General features: G+C 43.1%; 2 protein-coding genes across 2 annotated transcripts; both read right to left on the bottom strand.

Annotated features, from left to right (window-relative positions):
• Positions 1–666: 666 nt before the first annotated feature.
• Positions 667–4,419, bottom strand: paplnb (papilin b, proteoglycan-like sulfated glycoprotein). The gene is made up of 12 exons (XM_084030245.1): positions 4,344–4,419; positions 3,908–4,017; positions 3,696–3,756; positions 3,503–3,605; positions 3,106–3,236; positions 2,668–2,985; positions 2,366–2,542; positions 2,131–2,281; positions 1,967–2,047; positions 1,383–1,530; positions 1,179–1,257; positions 667–1,097 (listed from the first exon to the last, which is right to left on the bottom strand). Exons 1-12 carry the CDS (start codon positions 4,398–4,400, stop codon positions 810–812), a joined length of 1,704 nt encoding a protein of 567 aa, XP_083886371.1. The 5' UTR covers positions 4,401–4,419; the 3' UTR covers positions 667–809.
• A 1,696-nt stretch (positions 4,420–6,115) lies between these two features.
• LOC311026977 (uncharacterized protein) lies at positions 6,116–8,586 on the bottom strand. Its single transcript, XM_084030708.1, has 2 exons — positions 8,429–8,586; positions 6,116–6,838 (listed from the first exon to the last, which is right to left on the bottom strand). The coding sequence occupies exon 2, from the start codon at positions 6,779–6,781 to the stop codon at positions 6,434–6,436; it is 348 nt and encodes a 115-aa protein (XP_083886834.1). The 5' UTR covers positions 6,782–6,838; positions 8,429–8,586; the 3' UTR covers positions 6,116–6,433.
• Positions 8,587–23,091: the final 14,505 nt, after the last annotated feature.

The raw sequence follows: 23,091 nt of genomic DNA, 5'->3' as shown, positions 1-23,091 counted from the left end.
TACACTTTTAAAAGTAACATTTCTGCATTAAAATCTTCCATTAGTGTAAATATAATTTCTTAATTATGAGCAAATGTGTATCCTGTATATTGTATTGCATATTGAATTAGTGTATAATTATTGATGTATCAATGTGTAGTATTTTAATGTTTTAGCTGGCCAATGCTGTAGTTTATGACTCATATTGTATAAACTTCATATATGTAGAATCCTAATCCACAAACATGTGTCAATTAAATGTATGGAGTAAGTATCACCTCTGATATTAGATAATGTAGAAGTATAAAGTAAAAGTATAAAAGATATATATATATATATAGATATATATAGATATAAAAAATGCCAATACAAACTGTATTTAAATACAGTGGCACGATAATGATCACACTATTGTAGGCTATAATGTGAAAACTGACCAAAAGTTGAATAAATAGATTGACAAATAAAGTAATGTGCATGTTTGGAGATATTACAAGAGCAGACGGTGACAGGGAGAAGCCACACCATTTTTTCTCAAAGGTAACTGAACATTTATTGCAGGTTTATGACATTATTGTGTGAGTGACACACAAATAAAAATACCAAAGATAAACAAAAAGATAACAAAATCAGTATCAGTAGCTTGGCTTGTTATCATGTGGGGCTATCTAGACCATTTTAATGTTAAATCCTAAAAGGTAGGTTGTGGTAAATTTTACAATAAATGTTTGTGTGTCATATACTTCTTGTATACAAATATCACATGATTAGCTTCATCGAGGCAGCACTCTGATCATCCCACTATTTGAAGGAACCAGTGGGGAGGAAGGTCATGCCCTTGCCCTCAAAGCACCGCTGTGTGAGCCTCTCCTTGGGGTCCCTCTGTGAGATGTAGGTTGGGGCTCCCTCATCACCACACCCCCACACTCTCTCTGGCATGTTTCCAGGGACGCAAAGTTATTAGCATTGCCCCGGCAGCTTCCAAACCAGAACTCAGTACATTTGCCGGTGCCAGAGTCATAGTAGAAGCGGACCTTCCAAGTATCGCAGGGGCCCTCGTCACGAGGCATGGAGCACACATCACCAGTGGGTGGAGGGGCAGGAGGTGGTGTTTGTTCCTTGGAAAGTCATTTAATCAATTAATAGATTGAAAAATATTCTCAAAAGTTATCAGATGATGTTATGGATGTGATTCCTACCATGGCTGTCAGGTATTCAGGACATCCAGACCTTCCAAACCCTTGAGCTGGCGTTATCCCATCCAAACAACAGCCGTGCCTAAGGAAGAGAGGTTGTTTTTTTTTAATGTTGGACACACTTTCTATTGAACCAATATGCCTCTCATCATTTTTCATTTGTGTGATATATTGGTTACAAGAATTGAATGTAGGAAGCAGTGTTACCTGGTGCGAACACAGTCATCTTGGGAGCAGCCCTCGTTTTTGGGCCCCGTGGTCGACGTACGCCCATCAGGGCAGCATCCATAGAATGACTGCGCACAGTGAGGACCAATCACAGGAGGGTGGGCGATGTTTGTATGTGGTCTGGAGGCTATGGCAAGTAAACAAAGACGCAGACATGGTCAAGCAAACCATACTGTACCAGAGACCTTTGAAAATATGTGTTTTTCCTGTTTTTAGGATTAAATTTGGCAGTAGTTAAGTTTGTCCGGCTATTTTTTTTAAATGTAAATATGACTTTCAGTGGTAATATGTTAAAAAAACACATTGGGTTTTGTGTTTGAGAACGAGACACAAGAAAGCAATGAGAAAGCAATCACAGTCTAGACAGCAATAATTACAACATAAGGGCACATTTTCTTTACGGCCCCAGGATGCGTTCACTTGAAAATAATCTGCACTCAAATGACTGGTTATGCATTCATTATTAACATTCTTTGTACATCTTCTGTATCGTCAACTATATTAGATCATGCATAAAAAGAGAATAACATTTCAACAAAAGATCCTCCACATGTTCTACATACCTGAAGGGACTCCTGGGACATGGGGCACAAATCCCCTTGTGGTACTTTCATGTGCCCTTGGGTTCTGTACACTTGGGACCACTAAAGATAAAGTATATTGGTTAAAATACAAACAAGCACAGACAATTAAACCAAATTAGTTGATTGGTTCACATTTTACTCACTTTGTGCTCCGGGACACGGTTGTGAGTTGCACGTCTCCACGGAGACGGGTCTGCTAGCTGTTCCACAGCGGTCTTCTGGGTAGGGGTTCAGATCTGTATCAAAACAGCCCAATCTCCTCTCCCTCACGCCACCACTGCAGCTTCTGGTGCACTGCAGAGACAAGGCACGAGAGGCCAAACCATTTAAAGGGTAAAGTAAGAGAAAAGCTCATTTTTTTGGCTCCGTTTCACCTACCAGTCCGTAGTCAGTCACATGCCAGGTGATGTGTGTGTGACAGGCAGGTCTGCGGCAGGTCTGCACAGAAGAGGGTCTTGCCAATCCACTGCAGCCATGATCAGGAAGACGTTCACCACCCGACCCCACACAGTTCACTTCCCTCGTCTGCTGGCCTTCCCCACAAGTCACAGAGCACTGACATTCACATGTGACAAGAAGAATGTCAGTGCCAAAACAAAGTAAATAGTATATAGAATATATCATTACCAATGTGCAGAAAGGTGCCTTTGCTTGTCTGTATGACTCTGTAAGGTACGCACCACACTGAAGCTGGAGACGCTGTACTCGGCAGCGCACGGGTGCATGTTGCAGGCCTGCTGGCTCTGTGGCCTCTGCAGACGCTGGGTGATGCAGTTGGACTCTTCCACCACACGGGGGTTCGCCGGGTCCTGAACCCAACACTCCACGCTGCGATACTGCATGCCCCCATTGCAGGAGGCAGAGCACTGGCCGTAGACACCGATTTTGTAGATGTATGCGAGCGTCTGCCGGGGGTGAGGAGCGACAGCAACGGGAGCGGCAGAGCGTACGGAATTAGTGTCCTCATCCAAGCCCATGAAATCTCCTTGGACCAGCGTCTGGAGAGGGAGAAATGAATAAAAACAAAAGCTAGAGCAAGGATGTTCCACTGATAAAAAAGTCAAACATAGAGCTCTGAAAGGGTGTCATCATATTCCGGCTTCCAGTTTTGTTCCCACCCTGCAGACGCCGTCCACACAGATGTCACTGCGGCCCACATAGCATTGCGTCCCATCCACCACTGCGGGTCTGTGTCGGTAGAAGAAGTTCTCTCCTCTTGGGACGCAGCTCAACTCACATGGATTGGTTGCTACAGAACAAATAGTACACAGAATAATATATCAAATGCTATAACTTTTAGTATGCTTTGACTGCTATGATTCAGGGTTTAAGATATACTGTAGAATGATACAGAAAGTGTCAGAAAAAGAATGTAACGTACAGTAATTCCCCTCACTATTATGTCTTTTATAATTGTCACCCACAAACTTATCCAAGGGGGTTACATAAAACATTAAGTTTTATTTCATCTAGACTCAGGTAATGTGGATTCACAGTACACAACAGGTTGTATACCTCCATAATAAGGCACCCATGTTCGGTGCTTGCTCTGGAAGTCTGTTCTGTCAAACTGGGAGCACTGCTCCTCCCTGAAGTCCCTGGATCCAACTGGGCATTCCTTCAGTGACACAAAATGATGGGTTATCAGCATATATTAGGTAACATTAGTGCAGGAGTGTAATTTATTAAGTTCAAGATTTATTATTACATGTGTGTTACAGATAAGGAAGGACTTCGAGGAGCCGAGGCAGTTATGTCCTCCGTCTGTCCTGTAAGAGAGAGGAAAGAACACTATTTATTTGCAAGCCAATAATGTCTTTTCTTTTTCTTGGTAAATATGTTTGGCATTAATAACTCAACAAAATATATTTTTTAAATATTGATTTAGATGAGACATCAGCCTGCATCTCTATGTCCTACCTGGAAGTGATGCATTTCCTGGTTCTCATTGCCACTCCTGTGCCACAGGTGCGGCTGCAGGGCCCATAGGCTCCAAACTCCCCCCAATAGTCATTGGTTGGCTGTATCAGCTGGAAAAAAAAACAAAAAAAACTCCTACTCAGTCAGCCTCTGGAACATACAGTTCTCTGACATACCCATGATAGCCCACCACCAACCACTAACACACACTAAGAGCACGCTAGAGACACCGAAATAGAAGCTGGAACATTTCACCACAACCCGTCCGCTATACGTCGCATAAACCCTCCTTGTGGTGAAAGCATCAACACCAGAAAGTACATCTCTGTTTTTTATGGAGAGATTCTGGACATGCTGTACTCTTTTTCTATCTGCAGTACTTATTACTCACACAGACAATCAAATAATCCAATGTTATTAATATTGTTAAACTCACAGTGAAAGCAGGAACAGCCAGAAGCTGTAGGAGTCCGAGGACTTGCAAGATTTTCATTTTCACCAGAATCGTCTGCAGAACTGATGAGGGCAGCAACAAAATAATTCAACTTTAAATGCAATCATTTCCAATTCATTGGAGATAACTTCACATGTATAACAGATATACAACAAAACGTCTTGATATGCACGGTGATTTCTTGGCTAATGGTCGCCCATGAAGTTGGAATCATTTGCAAAGCCTTGTAGCGCCAAACGAATGTTATGAATTAACTAATTTCACCTGGATAATTGTGACACATAATGCAATCATTGCACCTGGTCAAACGTTATTACTGATGCATTTAATTAGGGAAAAACAGAGGATTATGTCTGAAAACAAAGTATTCCAACTTTATGGGCAACATTGTATTTAAGACATGCATTTAATGTGCTTTCCCTGGATATATTATATAACTTCTTCATCCTACTTTGTCTTACCTTCTTCAAGCGATTTCCCAGCTGGTTGCCCGGCGGTCCAGAGAGATGTTGCACCTCAGCTGTGAAGGTAGGCACTGACGCTCAGCTTTCTTTATCCTCACCCTCTCTGCTCACCATCACCACGACCCAGAAAAGTGTCGGGTTTCAACTATAAAGAGAAAGTTTCCCTCCCCCAAAACTTTTTTTTAATGTTGAATATAAGCTGTTTGGAACGGGCGTGTTTCCAGTAATAAAAAAGCACCCTCGGGTCCTTAAGTCCTTAATTATTGAAGTCCTTTCATTAGCAGCCATATGTTTAAGTTATGAATCACTTGGAAAATATTCTATTGAATGACACCTTTATGAGGAAGAAAGTTAGATTTCAACATCCCAACCCAATGGTGAAAGATGTTTGGTCCCAGCTTGATGATGTAGTGAAACATTTTATTGAATGCAAAGAAAATTATATGTTTTCACAAAATCCTATGAGACTCCATACAAGTTTTTTCACACTCTGCACGTTACCCTTGATGTAAATATGACTGTGCTCTCCATTATGTCCTCTTTAATATATATAATCATCTGATGCAGTCTGCACATATTTTAATGGGATTAGACTCCAATTATGAACCCTGATATTTTAGCGTGCATGAAAAAACAGGTGTACTTTTTTTCCATTGGAGAAGAAGAAGAACAAGAAGAAGAAGAGAGAGAAGATTTTTTTGGTACATTATATAAGAAACCTATTAAAATGACAATGAGGGTATAAGAGATCCTGAAGTTGATTGCTTTTTTCTCCACTGGCCACTGATCCTCTTTCACAGGTCCCAAAACCGCTAAACACAGAGCAGTAAGTCACAGCAGAGGAGCTGGTGGGAGGTAAACATCAACACAAAGGCTCCATTTAGGTTTATTTTAGTGTAGAAACCGCAGTGGAGCCTGGATGTGAAGAAACTATAGAAGAATTACCAACAGCCACCAGTGAAGAGCGACATTCCTGTGCCAGAAATTCAGCAAATATGATGCTGGAGGAGCCATCTATATACTTTAGTCTTAACTGTCAAGACCACGATGATGGAAAATGATAGCTGTGTGTGTGTGTGTGTGTGTGTGTGTGTGTGTGTGTGTGTGTGTGTGTGTGTGTGTGTGTGTGTGTGTGTGTGTGTGGGCAGGCGAAAGCAGACATCATAGTAAATCATTTGTTGACACGCAGCACAGGTTTGTACAGTCTTGTCATCGAGAGCAATGCAACAGATTGCACCCTTGTTCAGCACATAATGTTCACGTTTTCTCAGAAGGTACAACAGAGGAGGATTCGATTCAACGTCGTCTTTATTTTTGAGGCTGTATGCATTATAATTTATTCTCTGGACTAAGTGGAATGATACAGACATTTGGTTGTCAGATGTGGACCTAAAAAGCACAGTTATAACAGAAATATTATAATGTATATGGAATACAAGAATCTCATTAAAGCGTCGCTTCCAAAACCTCAGCATCTCACCTCCATACTCATCCCAATCATCATCCCATCATCCAAAACACCACTCACACGACCAAATCCACAACACTCCACGGTTTTCGGTTTCCTCCTCGATGAGAAACAAAGTCTTTCGGCAACTTCCTGTCCCCTCAGAGCTGCCGGTTCAGTTTCTGTGCTTGCTTCTCTTTGGCTTCGAAGGCACTCTTGGTGCTGAACAGGTCTTCTACCGTATCCATGATCTCCTGCATCTCTCGGGACAACTCGGAGTAGCCCTCCTTCAGCTCCTCCTGCTGCTGCCTCAGGTCCACCGCCGCTCGCATCAGCTCCGTGGCCTGGTGGCTGCAGTGGCCCCGCAGCTGCTCCACGTCTGACAGCAGCACCTCCATGCTCTTCATCAGCTGCTCCAGCCGGTCGGCGGTGACCTCGAACCCGGACGTGTCGACCTGGCTGTTGTCTGGAGCCTGGGCGTCAGACTCCGGGTCTTCCTTTGACGCCATCCTCTTGTCGCGGTTGCTCTAAGGCACCTGATGCTCAGATTTCAGAGAAACAGATATCTGGAAGAAAGGGGGATCATTTAGTCAACGGTGGCCAATGACTGTAAAAGGTCAGAGGCTTGGAATACAGAGAGAAAGGGCAGAGAATTGTCAGAGATGCAGAGCCGCTCCAACACCTCTTGTCTCTCTCAGCTGGTAATGACTTTAAGCTCCTTGCAGGGAGTAAAAAATGCACTTCGGACTAATCCCCTCCGCTTGTGCACCTGCTCCTGCAGTGTGTGTGTGTGTGTGTGTGTGTGTCCAGGTGCCCTTTCACTGACATATGCTGTCCTGTAATCCATTTAGGGAAGCTATCCCGAGCAACACCCTCCCCATTCCAGACCATCGATGGCTGGATTGAGCAGCAGGCGGGACATCAGATTACGTGGTTCTTCCTCCTCCTCCCAACCTATTCGGCGTCACGGCTGTGCGAGTAGACAGATTAACCCCCCGTCCTCATGAACTCATTCTGTGGGCGGCCTCATACATGCAATATAATCTTCCCCTGTCGTCTGTACCTCTCTGTCGCTGTGTGTTTAGGCCAAACGCTTGTGAATGTTTGGAGGAATTACTGTAACGCACGTGCTGTAAGACCTGGCTATTTTGAGGACATAAAGCTGATGATCTAAGATGACTATTCCACAGTGGTGCTATAAGTATATACATATTTATAATGTTGTTTGGAGGTAAATAAAATGGTCTGCTAAATCAAACATGTAGTGCAGACACTGGCGGTGTGCAAATATTTACTCTGGATTCAAAATGTTCAAGTTTTAGAAGGAAAGATTTGGAGATGACGCCCTCTTGTGTTTATTTATATGTATATATATATATATATGAAGAGAAAGTTACAAAATGATGACTTGATAATTAAATGTGGTTGAAGTTGTTTATGCAATGTAGTGGACGCTCCTGTAAATAACTCATCTTTGTTTGAATACTTTTTAAAGAGGACAGAACGTCATACAAAGACACAGGATTATTATGCATATTCTTTAACAAGTCCAACAGATTATTAACATTTTTCCTCCACAGAATGAAACGGTGAAATGAGAATGAACCGATGAAACTCCACGTGTTTAAAAACACGTCAAATAGCTGGCGAAGGCACCAGCCCTTTAAATGGCTGTCAAGATAAGACCGCCTTAAATCCCTTATCAAAACAAAACAACTTGCTGCATGGGGGCCGGCGTCAGGGGACGACTACAGCCATGTAAACACTGGCTCTATTGGAAGGAATTGTTCATAATTACTAACAAGAATATTAATAATGATATTTGCCAACACACCAGCAGAAGAGCCTATTTTTCTATATGTACCACAGCTGAAAATAATAGCTTCAATACCAAAAGGTATGGCTGGGAATCTCTGAGCTCTGGGATATCCACATCGAAGCTTTAGCTCAGCAAAAATTATACAAATGAGAAAGAAGGAACCAAAAACATAAAGAGGCATCAGTTGCAATAGACACACAATCAACACAACAGAGCAAGTTCAAGGAAAGGACTTAGAAAATGAAATAGAATATTGGTTGTAGACCTACTTTTGAACAAAAACACTTTTCTTCTTTTTTTGTGCCTATCAGCATAAAATGAGAAAATGAACTCTTACTTGTTCCTGTGGTTATGTGCTGGATGTTTCAACACACAGGCTGGAGATCAGCATGGATCCAGTCCAGAACATAGTAGATCTGCCGCCTCGCAGCAACTCTTCTCCCTGAACACGCTCATATGTTGCTGTTTCAGACTGAGCATGAATGCTGCTTATCAGCGATTCACACAGAGGCTTTAGTCGTGAGAGCGATGTGACAATCTCTATAACTCCTGCATCCTAAAGGTGTCTGCAGACTTTCTATGATCAACTAAAAATCAGTAGCAGTATTATTGGAGTCACTATAAAATAAGTTCACAGCTGAAGAATAATTAATGGTTATTTCACTCCATTTTAAGGTCTTAAATTGGAACCTCTTCTGACTCTGAATTGGGCTTGCAGAGAACAACTGACACACATTTGGTGGACCTGGTCCCCTAAAACCTGCACAAAGGTCAAAAAAGGTCACCAAGATCCCTTATATAAGTGTGCATTTGTATATTCATTTTTATATGCCCATATTTTGTCCGTGTGCTCCCAGTGACTGCAGATTTCATTAGATGTTTAAAAAGTAATGCAATTTGCAATTGGAGGAAAATATACGTATAAGAAATAGAGAGATGATAACCCATTCAAATGAAATCCTTACACCACATTGCAGTCATAGTATGCTATATTAGCACTATAGCTAAACAACATAATACAGATAGTTATTGTAAATGATGTCACTATAACAAGAATGTAATAATTGTATCTAACTGTGGAGAAGAAAAACCATGGAACAGAGCCTTATTGTAATACTCAATCCCGCCACATGAGGGCAGTGTTGTAATTCGGACTTTTCGGATTGTGATTCTGCGCCCTTGTCGATGTTGAAACTTTAATGTTTCTACATATATTATGTGCATTATTTGTGTGAACATGAGTTGAGCATGTGTGGGTGTTTGCTTCAGTGTAGAGTTTCAGCGGTGTGCTTGTAAATCCTCACCAGAGGTGAGACTTGTGTTTCAGTGAGCCCTGACATGTGTGACCATTTAAGTGCCAACATGTGTATTCATGTGTGTGTGTGTGTGTGTGTGTCTATGTATGTGAGGGCTGTGCGCAGGTTCAGGGGTATGGATTATTTGGCCCTGGGTCGTATTCAGAGAAGCCAGCCAGGCGTGAGGCGCGGAGGAGAAAGGGGGCCATTGTTGTGGTCCAGATGAGTGTCATAGGTGCCTCAGAAAATAGATTCAGTCGTTGGGGGTTTAACAGAAACACACTTGCAGCACACTGACCCCCTCAGACTATGACCGTGCTTAAACTCCTTTAGCGCCAGCCAAGGGGATTAAATGGATCAATTGTCGTTGTCTGGTATCTGTATGTGGTTTATGTGTCAATCATCAATGAATTATTTGTCCCCGTCTTTCTTTGTCTCACACTCAAGACATCTGGTTCGTCTCTGCAGAACACTTCCAGACGACCCGCCATCATCACTGGAAGGAGCCAAAGAAAAAGTGTTTCCCCTCTATGATTTACTCACAAGTAAACGAGAGCATAAAAAGGCTCTGTGTCACCGAGAGAATGGGAGAATTATGGGCCAGCGGCTCACATGCTGCCTCGGCCCTCCGGACCCTCGGGGGGATCAGGGGCTCGCCACGATGTCTTTACCCTCAGAACTGTTGGACTATTTATGGACTATGCGCACCCGACTCTCTCGGGTGCGCATGGGCCGGTGATTTATGGTTCTCCATCTGGTGCTGTGGGGGCATTGTCGTCGATATTTAGGACACGGAGTCTCTTTGCTGGGAGGTTCTTCAGGCTGTGATTTTGAGTTTGGGGGTTTTGAGTAATAAAGGCTGAAGAGAGGAAGGACCTACATACAGTAAGTGACCCCTGAAGACATTAAGTCATATACACGTCCATCTCAGACAAAGATAATCTTACAAGGTGAGAGAAGTCAAGCTTATTTCATTGCTTTACACGAGGCACTAAAGCTAAAGCTGCACTAATCGGAAATCTTTAGATCAAAAAAGGCTCAAAGTGTTACGTGTAATGTGAAATGAGTGAGTCATACAGTCGAACCCGGTGAATCGTGACTACAGCCTCTCGGATCATTTTCTTTCAACTCATTGTTTTGGGTTTTACAACCAGCAAGTTTACAGTTTTTGTTGCTTTAAACACCAAATTAAATCTAATTTTGCCCTGTCTGCTTAATCTGTTTTGTGTGTTGTAAACTAGTTTTGTGTTTACACTGTGTTCGGCACCGAATAATAATAATTTACAGCTGGTTCAAACAAAGCTTTAAAAGCAAAAAGCCACACGACGAGTCTCTGTTCCTCAAAGATGAGGATGAACTTGGATACCATTAACACAGAAATGTTAAACAGATCGAAACCATTTTAAAAGAATTCAAAAGATTTAAAACAGAACATGATCCAACAAATATCCACCTGATGGTATTCCTGATGAGGAACATGCGACACCACCGGGACATGCTGTTTGTGTTTACACACACTCATGTTTTGTATCAAGTACCAAGAGGTATTCCCCGTCTATGTATAGAATGATGAATATGCCGTGTGAAGCAAATTTGGGAAATGCTTTGTGGATGAAAGCGATTGGAAGAAAGACAAGCTGACCTTCATTTTTATCTTGGAGATTTGAGAGGTATTTCTATTTAAACGGTACCTTTACAGTTTGTTTTTTTGAAATGTCAGTCACTCTGTAGGAGTGACAGTTAAATCCAGACTAAAGAAAGAGTTAAAGCCCTTTGAGATGACGCTGAAAAGAGTTGAAGAAAAGCAAGATTATGGCTTGTTTTTGTTCAAAAGAGAAAGAAAAACAGCTGAAACAGTGCTCCACCCGGAGCCGTCAGATCTGGAGCCGCTTCTTTGAGACGCTGCCTGTTTTTCTCGTAAATGGGTGGGATTCCTGGTCGCGTCCCTCTAGGGGAGTACAAGTGCATGGATAGGTAATGTTCCAACGAAACCCCCCTCCCCACACACACACACACACACACACACACACACACACTTAAGGAATGTCTTCCACTGTCAGACAACCAACAATGTGAAAGTCGACGCTGCTTTCTGGTCAGACGGCCAATTCTTACAAAACGAGGGTCTGACGGGAAGTTTAAATGTTTCCTTCCAGATTTCTCTGGAAGAACAGGCCCGGCTTGTAGAAAACATGTGATGTATGATTCTATTTGCACCCAAAAATGACTTGTCTTACTGGTGCGGCATCAGTCGTACTGGCTGTAAAACCTGTCTCACCTATTGAGTGGGCCGGCAGCACAATCAGCAGTGACCTCCATCAGAGACCCGGGAAGATGAGCAATATCCTTTTCAAATTACAGGGATGTAATCTAAGGCCGAGTGCGTCAAGTTGACCCTCTTGTGACTCGTGTCCATTATGAGAGTCTAATGTGTCCAGAGTGTCAGTCAAGTGGAGCATTTTGGCCCCGGCTCCCCGATTTGCGTATGACATTGATCTGCTCGCCGGCCCAGAAGCCCCTCCATTGTTGGCTCCTCCGCTGCACCTGATGTGCGATTGCTGCCCCGGCGCTGCACTCCTCTCACAGAGCTCTAATTGTTTTATAGCCCGTCCACATTCTTGGCCTCGCACACACGTGTCCACCGCACACGGCTCAAAGCAACACTCATCACACTGGGATTTTTTTTCGCCTTCCTCTCCAATGAAGTGCTGCCCTTGGCCAGTAGTACTAATAAATACAAGCGTGTGGGAATGTGGCCTTCTCAGGAATCACGGGTCCCGAAAGTGAAACCACATTTAATGCAAGAAGAGTTGAGTGCAGAGGGCAGCATGAGAGAAAAGTCAAATGAAGGAATCATATACATACTGTGGATGTATTTTTCACGTTGATATCACAATTTGCAAATTTGTCGACATAGATGTGATAAAAAAGCCGCCTAAAGAAAGATGATAAACGCCTTGAGTGATGTCACTCATCCCTCACAATAACAAGTTTGGAAATGCTAAAAAAGAATCGGTGGGAAAGAAGCACCGACCTCTTGTGGTTCTATAAAACGGAGAGATTCGCCATAGTAACCACTGATTAATGTGAAATATTTGTCCTTTTCCTCTCACAGAGAAGAAGAAACATTTCCCATAACATACCACACTCAAATTAACTGTTTGTTAAACCGACGCATCATCAGATCTGCCATTTTCTTTAGAGATATTTCCTGCTGCAGCTGCCAGGACCTCATTTACTCTTATTCGGGGCTGGGAAACCGTTTTTAGACACCGGGGAAATCTGGTGCGCCTCTGCTCCACTCGCAGCTAATTAGTGTGTGAACTAATTGCATTGCTAACTTTAGCAAAGCGACAGCCTAGTTCCATCTGTCCGCTATCTAGAAAGTAGGGAGGGAGACGGAGCAGAGCCTACTGCTGACATCCGAGCCTCCTTTTAGAATATTCTAGCAAGAACTTTTATCTCGGCAGCCTGCGAGCCGGTCCAGCCTGGTTCAGATGATCCATCGTCGGGTTTGGCAACACACTAAAGGAGCCTGAGACCTTTCGCAATCGACCACAACGATGCATTTGGTTTACTGAGACTAAACATCGACTTTCCAAACATTGTCTTGCGTCTTGGAACACAGAGACAAACTAAATCCTTTAAAAAACACAAGTCCAGCTGCTCCGAGCATCCGTCACACTGTCGTCACCTTAGCCAGTTAGCTTAGCATAGCATAAAGAATCCAAGCAGGGGGAAACGGCTAGTCTGGCTCAGCAAAGACAGCCCCTTCCACCCTTTTATGCCTTTAAAATAAGCTAAGCTAATTGCCTGCAAACATGAAAGTGGAAACAATCTCCTCAACTCTCTCTGAAAGAAAGTGTATCTTGTCTTATATGTGTATTCCCCCCAAAAAATGCTTTTTCTTTGAAGCATTTACACGTACTGTACATTGACACCTTAAAGGGTTAGTTCACTTACTTTAAGATATTTTAAAGCCTGAGTGAATAAAAAGTGAATGAGGAAACATGATTTTGGTGTCTGTCTTTGCTCCGTTTTGTTATCATGTTTTACAGTATTTCCTTCCAACTGTACAGACTCGTTGCAATTGTCTCTTCAGAAGATTGTAAACTCCTACAGGCCGATCAGGGAACCGTTGCTCTCTCACCAAGTCTTCAGATTGAAAGATTTCACACACATTTTGCAGCTTTATAATAATGGCCCTTGTTTAAAGCTTTAAACACTGCTCCCTTTGTGGCCGTCAGACGAAACCAAAGTTTTTCTGAGGTGAGCCAGAGGCTCTTGCGGTTTGATGACCTAGACTTCCACTGATGAGGAAAACAGACACCCACTTCCAACGGACCCCCCACCTACCACTCGCCTTCCTGCAGCTGAGGTTGGGTGGGTGGATGAGACTGAAATATACGACATGTAACGCAACCAACACGCAACAGATGACGGGAAAGAGAGCGATGGAGCCAGATCGTGAGCGATGGATTCAAAGTCACGGGGGATCAGGTTTGTGGGAAACTGAGCTGCGGGGGTTGTACGGGGGGAGACGGGCACAGTGGGACCTGACGTCTAACTTACTTGTTAAGAGGAACATGTAAACGTATAAGTCAGTCAGTTGCACCTGGTTTACAAATGTCTACGCCAGGTGCAAAGTGAAATGCTCTTGAAATGTACGATGTGAGATCAGAGGTCGGGGGGGTCGGTAGCTAAAGCTGCTGTACAACGATGCACAGGGAAGAAGCAGGGAAACGTTAAGTTTAATGTCCAGCTTGCTTCCGTATTTTGTCACCTGCATGAAATGTGCGAGCAAAGTTTGGAGCAAAATTAAAGGCCACCATTTCCACACGTTAAATGAGTAAAGAATTTAAACTCCTCTGGTCCCAAAATGTGATAAAAGCTGAGATAAAACATTGTTTCTGTGATGCAGTTAAAAACGCATCATCTTATATAGAGATAACGTTGTTTTTCATGATTTCATGTCAACCACTGAACTGATCGAACAACAGATTCGAGAGTCATTTTCCAGGATAATCCTTCCGGTTACTTCACCCAGATGACATCATCAATTCTGGACAACTTGACACCAGGTCATGATGTAACAAAAAAAAAAGAAAACTGTTAAAAATAGCAGAAAGGGGCCAGGACACGAGACATGATGAATATGTTCTTTATTCAAGGTCAAGCATTAATGGGTTGTGAGGCTTCGGGTGCGTCTCACTCATGTCTTTTACGTAACACCTCATGTCATATTTCTTGACAGGGATGTTAAATGTATCATCCAATCTCGTGCTATTGTTGGTTATATATAACGTACATGTGGGCATCACTGGCCCGTACAGAGAAGGATAAACTGTACAAAGTGGATTCATAAAAAAACCTCCTAAGCATTATCTGATCGCCCTCCTGATACCGTAACACTCATGCTGGTACCTGCCGACCAGCTGCTCCCACATCCACCTTCATTATGTTAATTACATACAGTATATAAATAGCAAAATCACTATACAAAACTGTTAGATATTATAGTAATATTTAGACAGAGTTATAAAGCTGATATATGTAAACATTTACAATACTTACTTTACTTTGCTGTATTTTGAGGAAATGCCTAAATGATATTTCCTCTGAAAGAAACTATATTGTAATGACATGCACCGCTTATAAATAAATAAATTAGTTAAAAAATATGCTGTGCATTTAAAATGGATTAAAAAGACTTGGTGTCTTACAACGGCGACGACACAATTAATTGTTTAAAAATATCTCAGTAGTTTTAGCATCTCGCTTGTGGGCTAAACACACAAAAAGCCCCCACTTTTTTTCCCACCGCATCGGCGTACACAATGCTGGTGCCACATGGGCAGTGATCAGAGATAGCATTACACACCCTCTGAGGCATTTCCTGTGGCCTTTCCTGCTTTCTTCACAACTTCATGTGCTAATGTCCATTAATCCTGGCAAACTCTCGACAGCTCTTTCTGTCTCAGGGTCTGATATCACAAAGGCTCTCTCTCTCTCTCTCTCTCTCTCTCTCTCTGAAAGCAGCAGACTGGGGCTCCCAGTATTTTACAGCCGATGGTGGAGATAAGCTGTCTAATGACTGTAGGTGTACAGATGCTTGTGTGTGCATGCATGAGAAGCGACACAGAGATCTGCCATGTTTACAGCTCAGCCCAGAGGGGAAAACTGTCTGGGAAATTGTAAAAAACCAACCATGCCATGCTATGCAAAACCTGTGTCAAAAACCTGCTTATCCGAACGGATGTATTGAGGTTAAAGACATGAGCGAAGCATGGAGTCTGAGCCTGCTATGCATGTTTTTCCAGTATTGTTGTGCCTGCAAGGCTGTAGTTGAAGAGCTTCTTTAAAACCCATGCCAAGTTTCAGTCACGTCTATAACGATTTTTTATTATGGCTGCCCTCATCTTCTCAGAGACGACCTTTTGTTTGTCTCTATTCCTGTTTTTGGCTTCAATGCCCTTTGACACCACAAACACCAGACATGGGCTTATCTCTTGCATGACTCCACTCAGCAGCCATATCTCCTCTTCAGTCTGCCACAGATAAGTTTGCCATGAAGTACCTCGCCATACTGACACACGTCAGCTGAATTCACACCCCAGTACAGTGTTTGACAGTTTAAAACCAGGCCCACGCACCGCTCTCTTTCAATGAATGTTGGGTATGAACTGCAGGGTTATAGATGTTTAAACAGCATCCTGTGTTTCCTGTGGCGTTTTTCTCCTCTCCAGGAGTTCTGCCCAGGTGTGCTGCATTGCTCAACGAGGTACACCTGGCCTGGGAAGGAAGCGCTTGAAAGAGAGGAGAGGCCTCGAGTGTGGTGACTGCTGCTGTTTCTGCCTGTCAGCCAAGCATTTTGTGTGGTCTTGTTCGTATGTCTTTATGTTTATAAATCCAATAAATTTGGTGGTTATAAGTTGTCATCTGAGGTTGAGTGTCGTTCGGTCTTCAATAAAACATGAATAATATCACAATAGAATGTGCTCTTGAAGTATATAAGTTGAACATCCCTGTGGTTGTTGTTTTTTAATAGTGTAGTGTTTTCTTCCATTATTTCATTGGCCAACTGGCTTTTTTCACACCAGTTTAAGTAACTACTATCATCATATTTCCTGTTAAACACCCTTTAAAGGTAAGTGATTTTCTTCTGGCCTTATGCGAATAAAGTCCTTATTGTAAAAAATAGAAATACAGTAAATTAACAGTTACTTGCAATGTTTTGAACAGCTCAACTGGCTCTTGGTTAGCAGGTACAGATAGCAGACAAACTAAATAAACAAATCATAAATACATTTTTACAAAACAACTGTAAAACAAAAATAGTACCAACAGATATTAGCATTTGAGGTGTAGATAAAAGGTGACAGAATAACTATATATAAATGTACATCAATGGATGTAATGTCACTTAAACTGTAACTGCTATGGACCAGTAGTGGTTGCTAAGCAACAGAATGTTCATCGCCAGAAAATAAACTTTAACATCCATTTTTTTAATGTGCTGTAAACAACATGCTTAAAAAATGGGTACAAATGGGCGACTGTGGGCTGGAAATGACACAGCAACTCACGTGAGTACATTATCAGACGTGCATAAACATCGTTAGAGGCAGGAAATATCTATCTTGGGGTCAGGAAGTCATTTTCTATGTCTCACAGCCCGAGTCATCTGCGATAAATGCCTGTTTTGAACAGCACACGATTTCCTAATGTTGCAGAGTGTTACACGATGGACGCCAGCGGGGCACGTGAAACTAATTTCATCAGAATTTCCTTGATTTTGGAAAACAACACAGAAAGATTCCAAAGGTGATGAAATCAAACACGCAGCTGAATGGCAGATTTGAGGCTGCATACACAGAGCACAACTGAATATGAGTCACCTTTAGTATATGTTATAGGATATATTGTTTTCAGGCAACCCAAGGTTCACGGCCGCAACCTTCTGACTTGAACTCAAAACTATTTAGACTATGGGACATCCACTTAACTGAAAAGAGCCAGGCATGCCTCCGCACGTATGGAGAAAAACAGTTATTAGCCGACTATAATTTCTCTCACTGGAAGACTAGACACTGACATGTTGAGAGGACAGCGGAGTGTAACAGACAGCGCTGGCATTGTTTGCCTCTTCAGCTGCTACCTGAGGGTAAATCCTTATCACTTTCAGGATTTCAGTGGTTTCAGTTGACAATGAAGTCATCCTGCTGTGAGAAAGTTGATAGTGTATAGAAAGGCTGCGGGGCCGGGCCTATCCCCTGTGGGACAATCATTTAGGCCGCGACCTCACCGGTGCCAAAGTGTGACTCACCAGTCAGCAGAAAACACGAGACCGAGTCATAATGAGAAGCGTTTTTATTAATACTATGCAGACAGAGTGATACCGTTCCCTTTATCTAGTATTTCTCAAGGAAATAAGATCACAGTGAAGTGAGGAGTCAGGGAGATGAGGAATAGATTCAGGACTGTGTTCTCCATCCCCACGGGTTCCTCATAATGACCCAGTTTCCATGCAGTGACAGATATGTTCTGTTTGTGTGCCTTAATGACAGCCTATTAATAAAGACTAAAGCACTAGGTGTGGTTTTGGGTTACCTTTATATCCTGTTTGCATGCAGGGAGGTTAGTGGAATATATTTCTGGTACTGTAAATGTCCAGCTGACAAAACTGTTATTGTGTTACATTTAAAGCAACAGGATGGAATAAAAGGCATGACTGTACTATAGATTTTATCATCAATGAGTATTAGCAAGCTTTCCCTGCACACAGTTAAAGAAATTTCTCAATGAGAGATGTATAATATATTTGAAAGATCTGATTTAAGGCAGTCCAAGGTTTCATATGAGTGACCTTCAGTCCAGCTTGTGTTTAAATTACAATCACCATATCAAGAAACAAAGGGAGGATAATGATGCAAGTACAAAAATATCACACCTGGAAATGCAATTTGGATCATCGGTCATAAAGGTCTCCATTATTCTCTAGTTTATATGGAGAGATGACATAAATGGAAAATGACTGCTTTGCACATAATGTTCCCTGAAAAGGTCAAACCAGAGACCTCACATAAACTAGAACAATGTGACCCGAGCTACCGCCTGTAAATCCTGCTAGGACCTTCAGGGACTTGTTTCCACACAGGTTACTGAGACCCCCTTGAGCCAACTTTAAACTGTGAAGGCGAAAACATAAAACTACCTGTTATGGGCCCGGTGTAGAGAGTGCAACGTATACAGGTTCTGTCTTTTCCTGCCAAATTCAACTCAGATCTTGTTGGCTGCAGAACACACTGTGATTGGCAGAGAGAATTCCACTAAAACCAGTATCTTTTATGCGTTTGGACTTGTTTCCCCCCCCAGACTAAAGAGTTCTGCCATATTTATGGAAACAATGATGTATGGTAAAATCAGAAAAATATTGCACTTAATTATAGTTACAGTTACCAGACAAAAGACAATATATTTACACTGTATAGTGTTGCATACATGTATGTTTAGTCTTTTTTTGTGTTTCTATGTGAATATATATCAAAGTAATATCGACCTACAGAAAGTAGTCTCTTTACCTCTGTGTGTGTTGTTCCCCGCTAGCTCACAGCTGCCACTCTGCACTGCTCTCATATTGTGACCGACATAGCAAACATGGCCATGTTTTGTACCGTCAGCACCGTTAGCTACAAGCAGCCGGCTCAGGTGTCACATTTGAGAGGCAATTGAAATGCTCCCAATCTGGTATTTGGCACCTGAAGAATACATGCCAGAAAAATGCAGGTTCTCCATGCCATTTCTAGACACTAATAAGACACTAGGAGTAGTAATATTACAAACTGAAATTGAAAAACCTTCAATTTGTATTAATTTTGCAATCTTGCCACCTTTAAAGCACTAGGAGTTACACCAGCCTCGTGCTAACTAAAGTTTGAATTATTAAAAAAAAAAGTGTCTGCAAAGTACTAAAAACTTGAAATCTCCCTCAAGTCAATGCTATTTATCGTTCTATAATTAACCGTGCAAAGTTATTATAGTAGCTGACATTACCAGTGTTCCTTCTGTGACACTATTTTTTATCACAATGAAATAAAAAAGGGATTTCCCAGTACTGCAGGTAACAGCAGAACACACGTAAACACACGTCCGCCATTTTTATTTTTCAATTGTCCGACAACAAAGCACTTGAACGTGACAGTCGTAATTACGAGTTCACACGTGGGACGTAGGATCTTCCGACCAGCACGCGAAAGACGCCAGCACACTTGCCAAGTTTGGTTTACGTGAAAGCAGTTCAGCGGCGACTAAAAACGAACTTTTAGCCGCTTTAATGAAGACCGACTGGCCTCCAGCTGCCGCAGCGGCGAGGCGGATATTTTCTCCGAAGACATCTTTCAAAAGAAACTGTGAGTAAAAACGGTCTTCGTGTCGAGCCCCTTCTGTCCGCGCGCACAGCAACACGAGAAACGCCGTGTGTCTTTCACGTAGCAGGTGCTCGTGGTGGTGCGCGTGAGCAGCCTCCAGAACTTAACTTAAAAGGGGGGGATTGAGGGTTGCGTAACAGGGAGGAATAATGACGACCACGGGGCAGTTCAATTGACTCTTGATTATGGGATTGTGTGCGTGTGTGTGTGCGTGCGTGTGTGTGTGTGTGTGTGTGTGTGCGTGCGTGCGTGCGTGATGGACATGAGGAACATTAAGTTTTGGTCCTGTGGTGATGGGACAGTGATAAACTCTTGACACTGACCTCTTCTTTATTGAAATATATCTTTACATAACTGGAGTTCTTCCACAAGATTGATGTTGTTCCCTTGGTTACGTCATGATTGACGGTTCACTTCAGGCCGTTACGCAACAACAGATGGAGATGGGAGGTGGAACTGAACAAGTTGTTTTTTTGCATTCATAGGCTGACTTTCACACTTTCACAGAGTGCTGATTAACGTCGGACGTCACCACAAAGTTCTGTGTTGGATGATGACTGACGGGGCTGCTTTTTTCCACTCCTGCTGTCACATGCTGAATTAAAGCAACGGTTTGTCAGTGTGGGAAGTACGTGTATGCACTTCCTTGTATAGAGTTAGATGAGCAGATTGCAGGGGACATACAGGATTGACTTCATCCCTGATCGCATATATGTTCCCTCTCAGTTAGAGGAGGATGGCAGGTGTTCTTCCCACCTCTAAATCTCGTGAGAACGTAAACTGAGATTGGGCGACCTTAGCACCTTCGCCCCCCCACCTCCTGGTGTGCCACCTCGTAACGTTAAACCCAGGACAGAGCAGACTCTCCTCATGTCCCGTCAGTAGTTTGTCTCTGGTGATTTACTGTCTTCCGCTTGTCTTCTCGTGACATTGTGGCTGGGGGTTTATAGAGCAGCGTGTGGCCGGAGGAGCTGACTATCGCACGGGTTGCCATGTAATTTAGGACCACCGTGCACCATGATTTGCATTGAATGAATGATCACTTTTACACCCTTATTCTTATTAATTTCATTTAAAACATTGAAATAATTATGGTGTGATTTTTGTGGCGCTATAATTCATGTCTATAATTCATGGCGCTATAATTCATGTCGTGAAATACGATACAAAAGTGTCAGTCAAACATTTTCCCGATGAGATCTTTCCGCGTGATCAGTTCTGTGGGAACTCCGAGGTGACAGATGAGAGGTCCCTCTGTGTCGGTAGGCCCACTGTGCTCATCTCGCACACGTGGAAAGGAAAGCGTATAGTGACGGCCCGCCACGTTTATGATGAGCCGCAGCTGTCAGGTAGCTTTCTGTCTCTCTGTTCCCTGATTGATGTTTTTACTGGAGGTCTTTTCTAGTCTTTGGTCCCGCACTGGATCACGTTTCTCTCCCCTGAAGATCTTAAATCACTCCACAACCTGGACCTCAATATATATATGTGTGTGTGTGTGTGTGTGTGTGTGTGTATACCTGCCGTCCTGATATCCAGTGTGATCCAACGCTTTTATCTCCGTTCTGCCTAAAGCAGTTCCAGATACATACAGAGTTCAAACACACTGCACGAGGAAGAGACCCAACTGTGCTTCCATGTGGCCTGATGCATATCTAGAATATAGATTGAGACCAGATATTATAATACATTGGAAGGAGAGTTCACAAAAACAGGATTTATTGTAAGGGAGGAACCCGGAAACAACTTTCTCTTACTCTTTGGGTTCATGGAGCGTAGCAGCGGCGCTTTGAAGATTGGATTTGCTGAATCTCATTTTCTGCTCATGGCTACCTTTTGTTGTTGTTGTTTTGAAACCCTCCCTGATAAACTGTTGGTGTTGAGAGATGTGATAGCCCCCTTGTTTTCCTAATCTCCGCTCGAGGCTGGAGCTGAGCTCTCTCTGTCCGCAGGAGGGCAGCGAGGCTTTGTCTGGGGGGGGAGGAGGGTCATGACCTTTCACCTGCTGCTGGCAGTCCACCCTGCTGTGAGGTCGCATGTAGGAGCTGAGGCGTGAAGGAGTCGACAAGAGAGGGCGAGCAAAGGAGGATGGGGAAAAAAGAGGGTGCAGACTTATTTCACCGTCGACACTTTGGGAACTTTTGGTGCAGAGATGTCGATAACGTCTGAGTGAATGTATTGTATTGCCTGAATATCAACAATGCTGTAGTACTAGTAAGACGAGCAGCAATGAGAAGCCGCCCACATTATTGCACGTCTGACATCACCATCGTTGTCTCAATCAGACGATCCTGGCTTCAGCCGCGCAACCGAATGACCTTTTCCTGCTCGTCATGCAGGAAAAGGAAGTGAGCTGTGCTAACAAGCAGAGCATGCAGCTTTTAAATTTAGCTCCTTCGCCGATGCACACAGCACGCACACAAAATCCCTGCATTGTGTGAGGCGTAAAAAGGTGTAACCCTGAGTGGATAGTGTCCTTCCATTCAAGGCGTTCACTTTTTAGATGGAAACGTTACCATCAAGACGGGTACTGACGTCTCCACCGGGGATTAAAACACCTGTCGACCTGCCGTGAGTCGAGATGCAAACAAACCCGCCGATCTCTCCTGACATGCAAATCGCGTCCTTTCACATGCAAAGCTGTGCGGCAACGACGGGAGGTGCAGTCTGGTATCACAGACGAGTAGAGGTCACGCTGCGTTTCTGTGTCATTGAATTCATTCACCTGTGACCGGGTGAAAATACATTATAATTATTTATGTGTTGTATGTTTTACGGAAGCTGCCTTGATGCGTGAGAGGCTGTGACTTCCTGTTGCTAAATTAACTTGTTGTCACTCGTGTGTGTGTGTGTGTGTGCGTGTCGCAGGACAAAATGTTGATGTCGATATCATGTGTTTCCTGTTAAATGCTCAGGAGCGTGTGTGCGAGCGTGCACGTTCGTGGTTGCTCCTGTGTCTCCGGGTCCGGCCCGTGTTTCCGTGGCCCAGACTGGAGCAGCAGAAGGACATGCAGAGACCTGCTCCCTGCTGCATAGGGATATTTTTGGACTGTTGTGTTACTGTGAGACAGGCTGTTGGAGGAACTTCCTTTCAAACCTTCCTTTTTTTTTGGAGGCTAGGATTTCTACACAGGCTGCTAACTTTCTATGCATAGTGTGTATATATATATATGCAGCGACAGTGACAACCTAACCAGGTGGTTACGACCCACACCTGCAATTAAATAGTTCACTGCAGTCTAGAGGATGAACGATTCTCTCAAGGTGAAGAAGGAGCCTGT

This window comes from Eutrigla gurnardus (genome assembly GCF_963514095.1).
Source record: "Eutrigla gurnardus genome assembly, chromosome: 16".
Taxonomy (NCBI): domain Eukaryota; kingdom Metazoa; phylum Chordata; class Actinopteri; order Perciformes; family Triglidae; genus Eutrigla; species Eutrigla gurnardus.
Note: the sequence above shows the minus strand (reverse complement) of the source record. Positions and strands in the feature narration are given on the sequence as shown.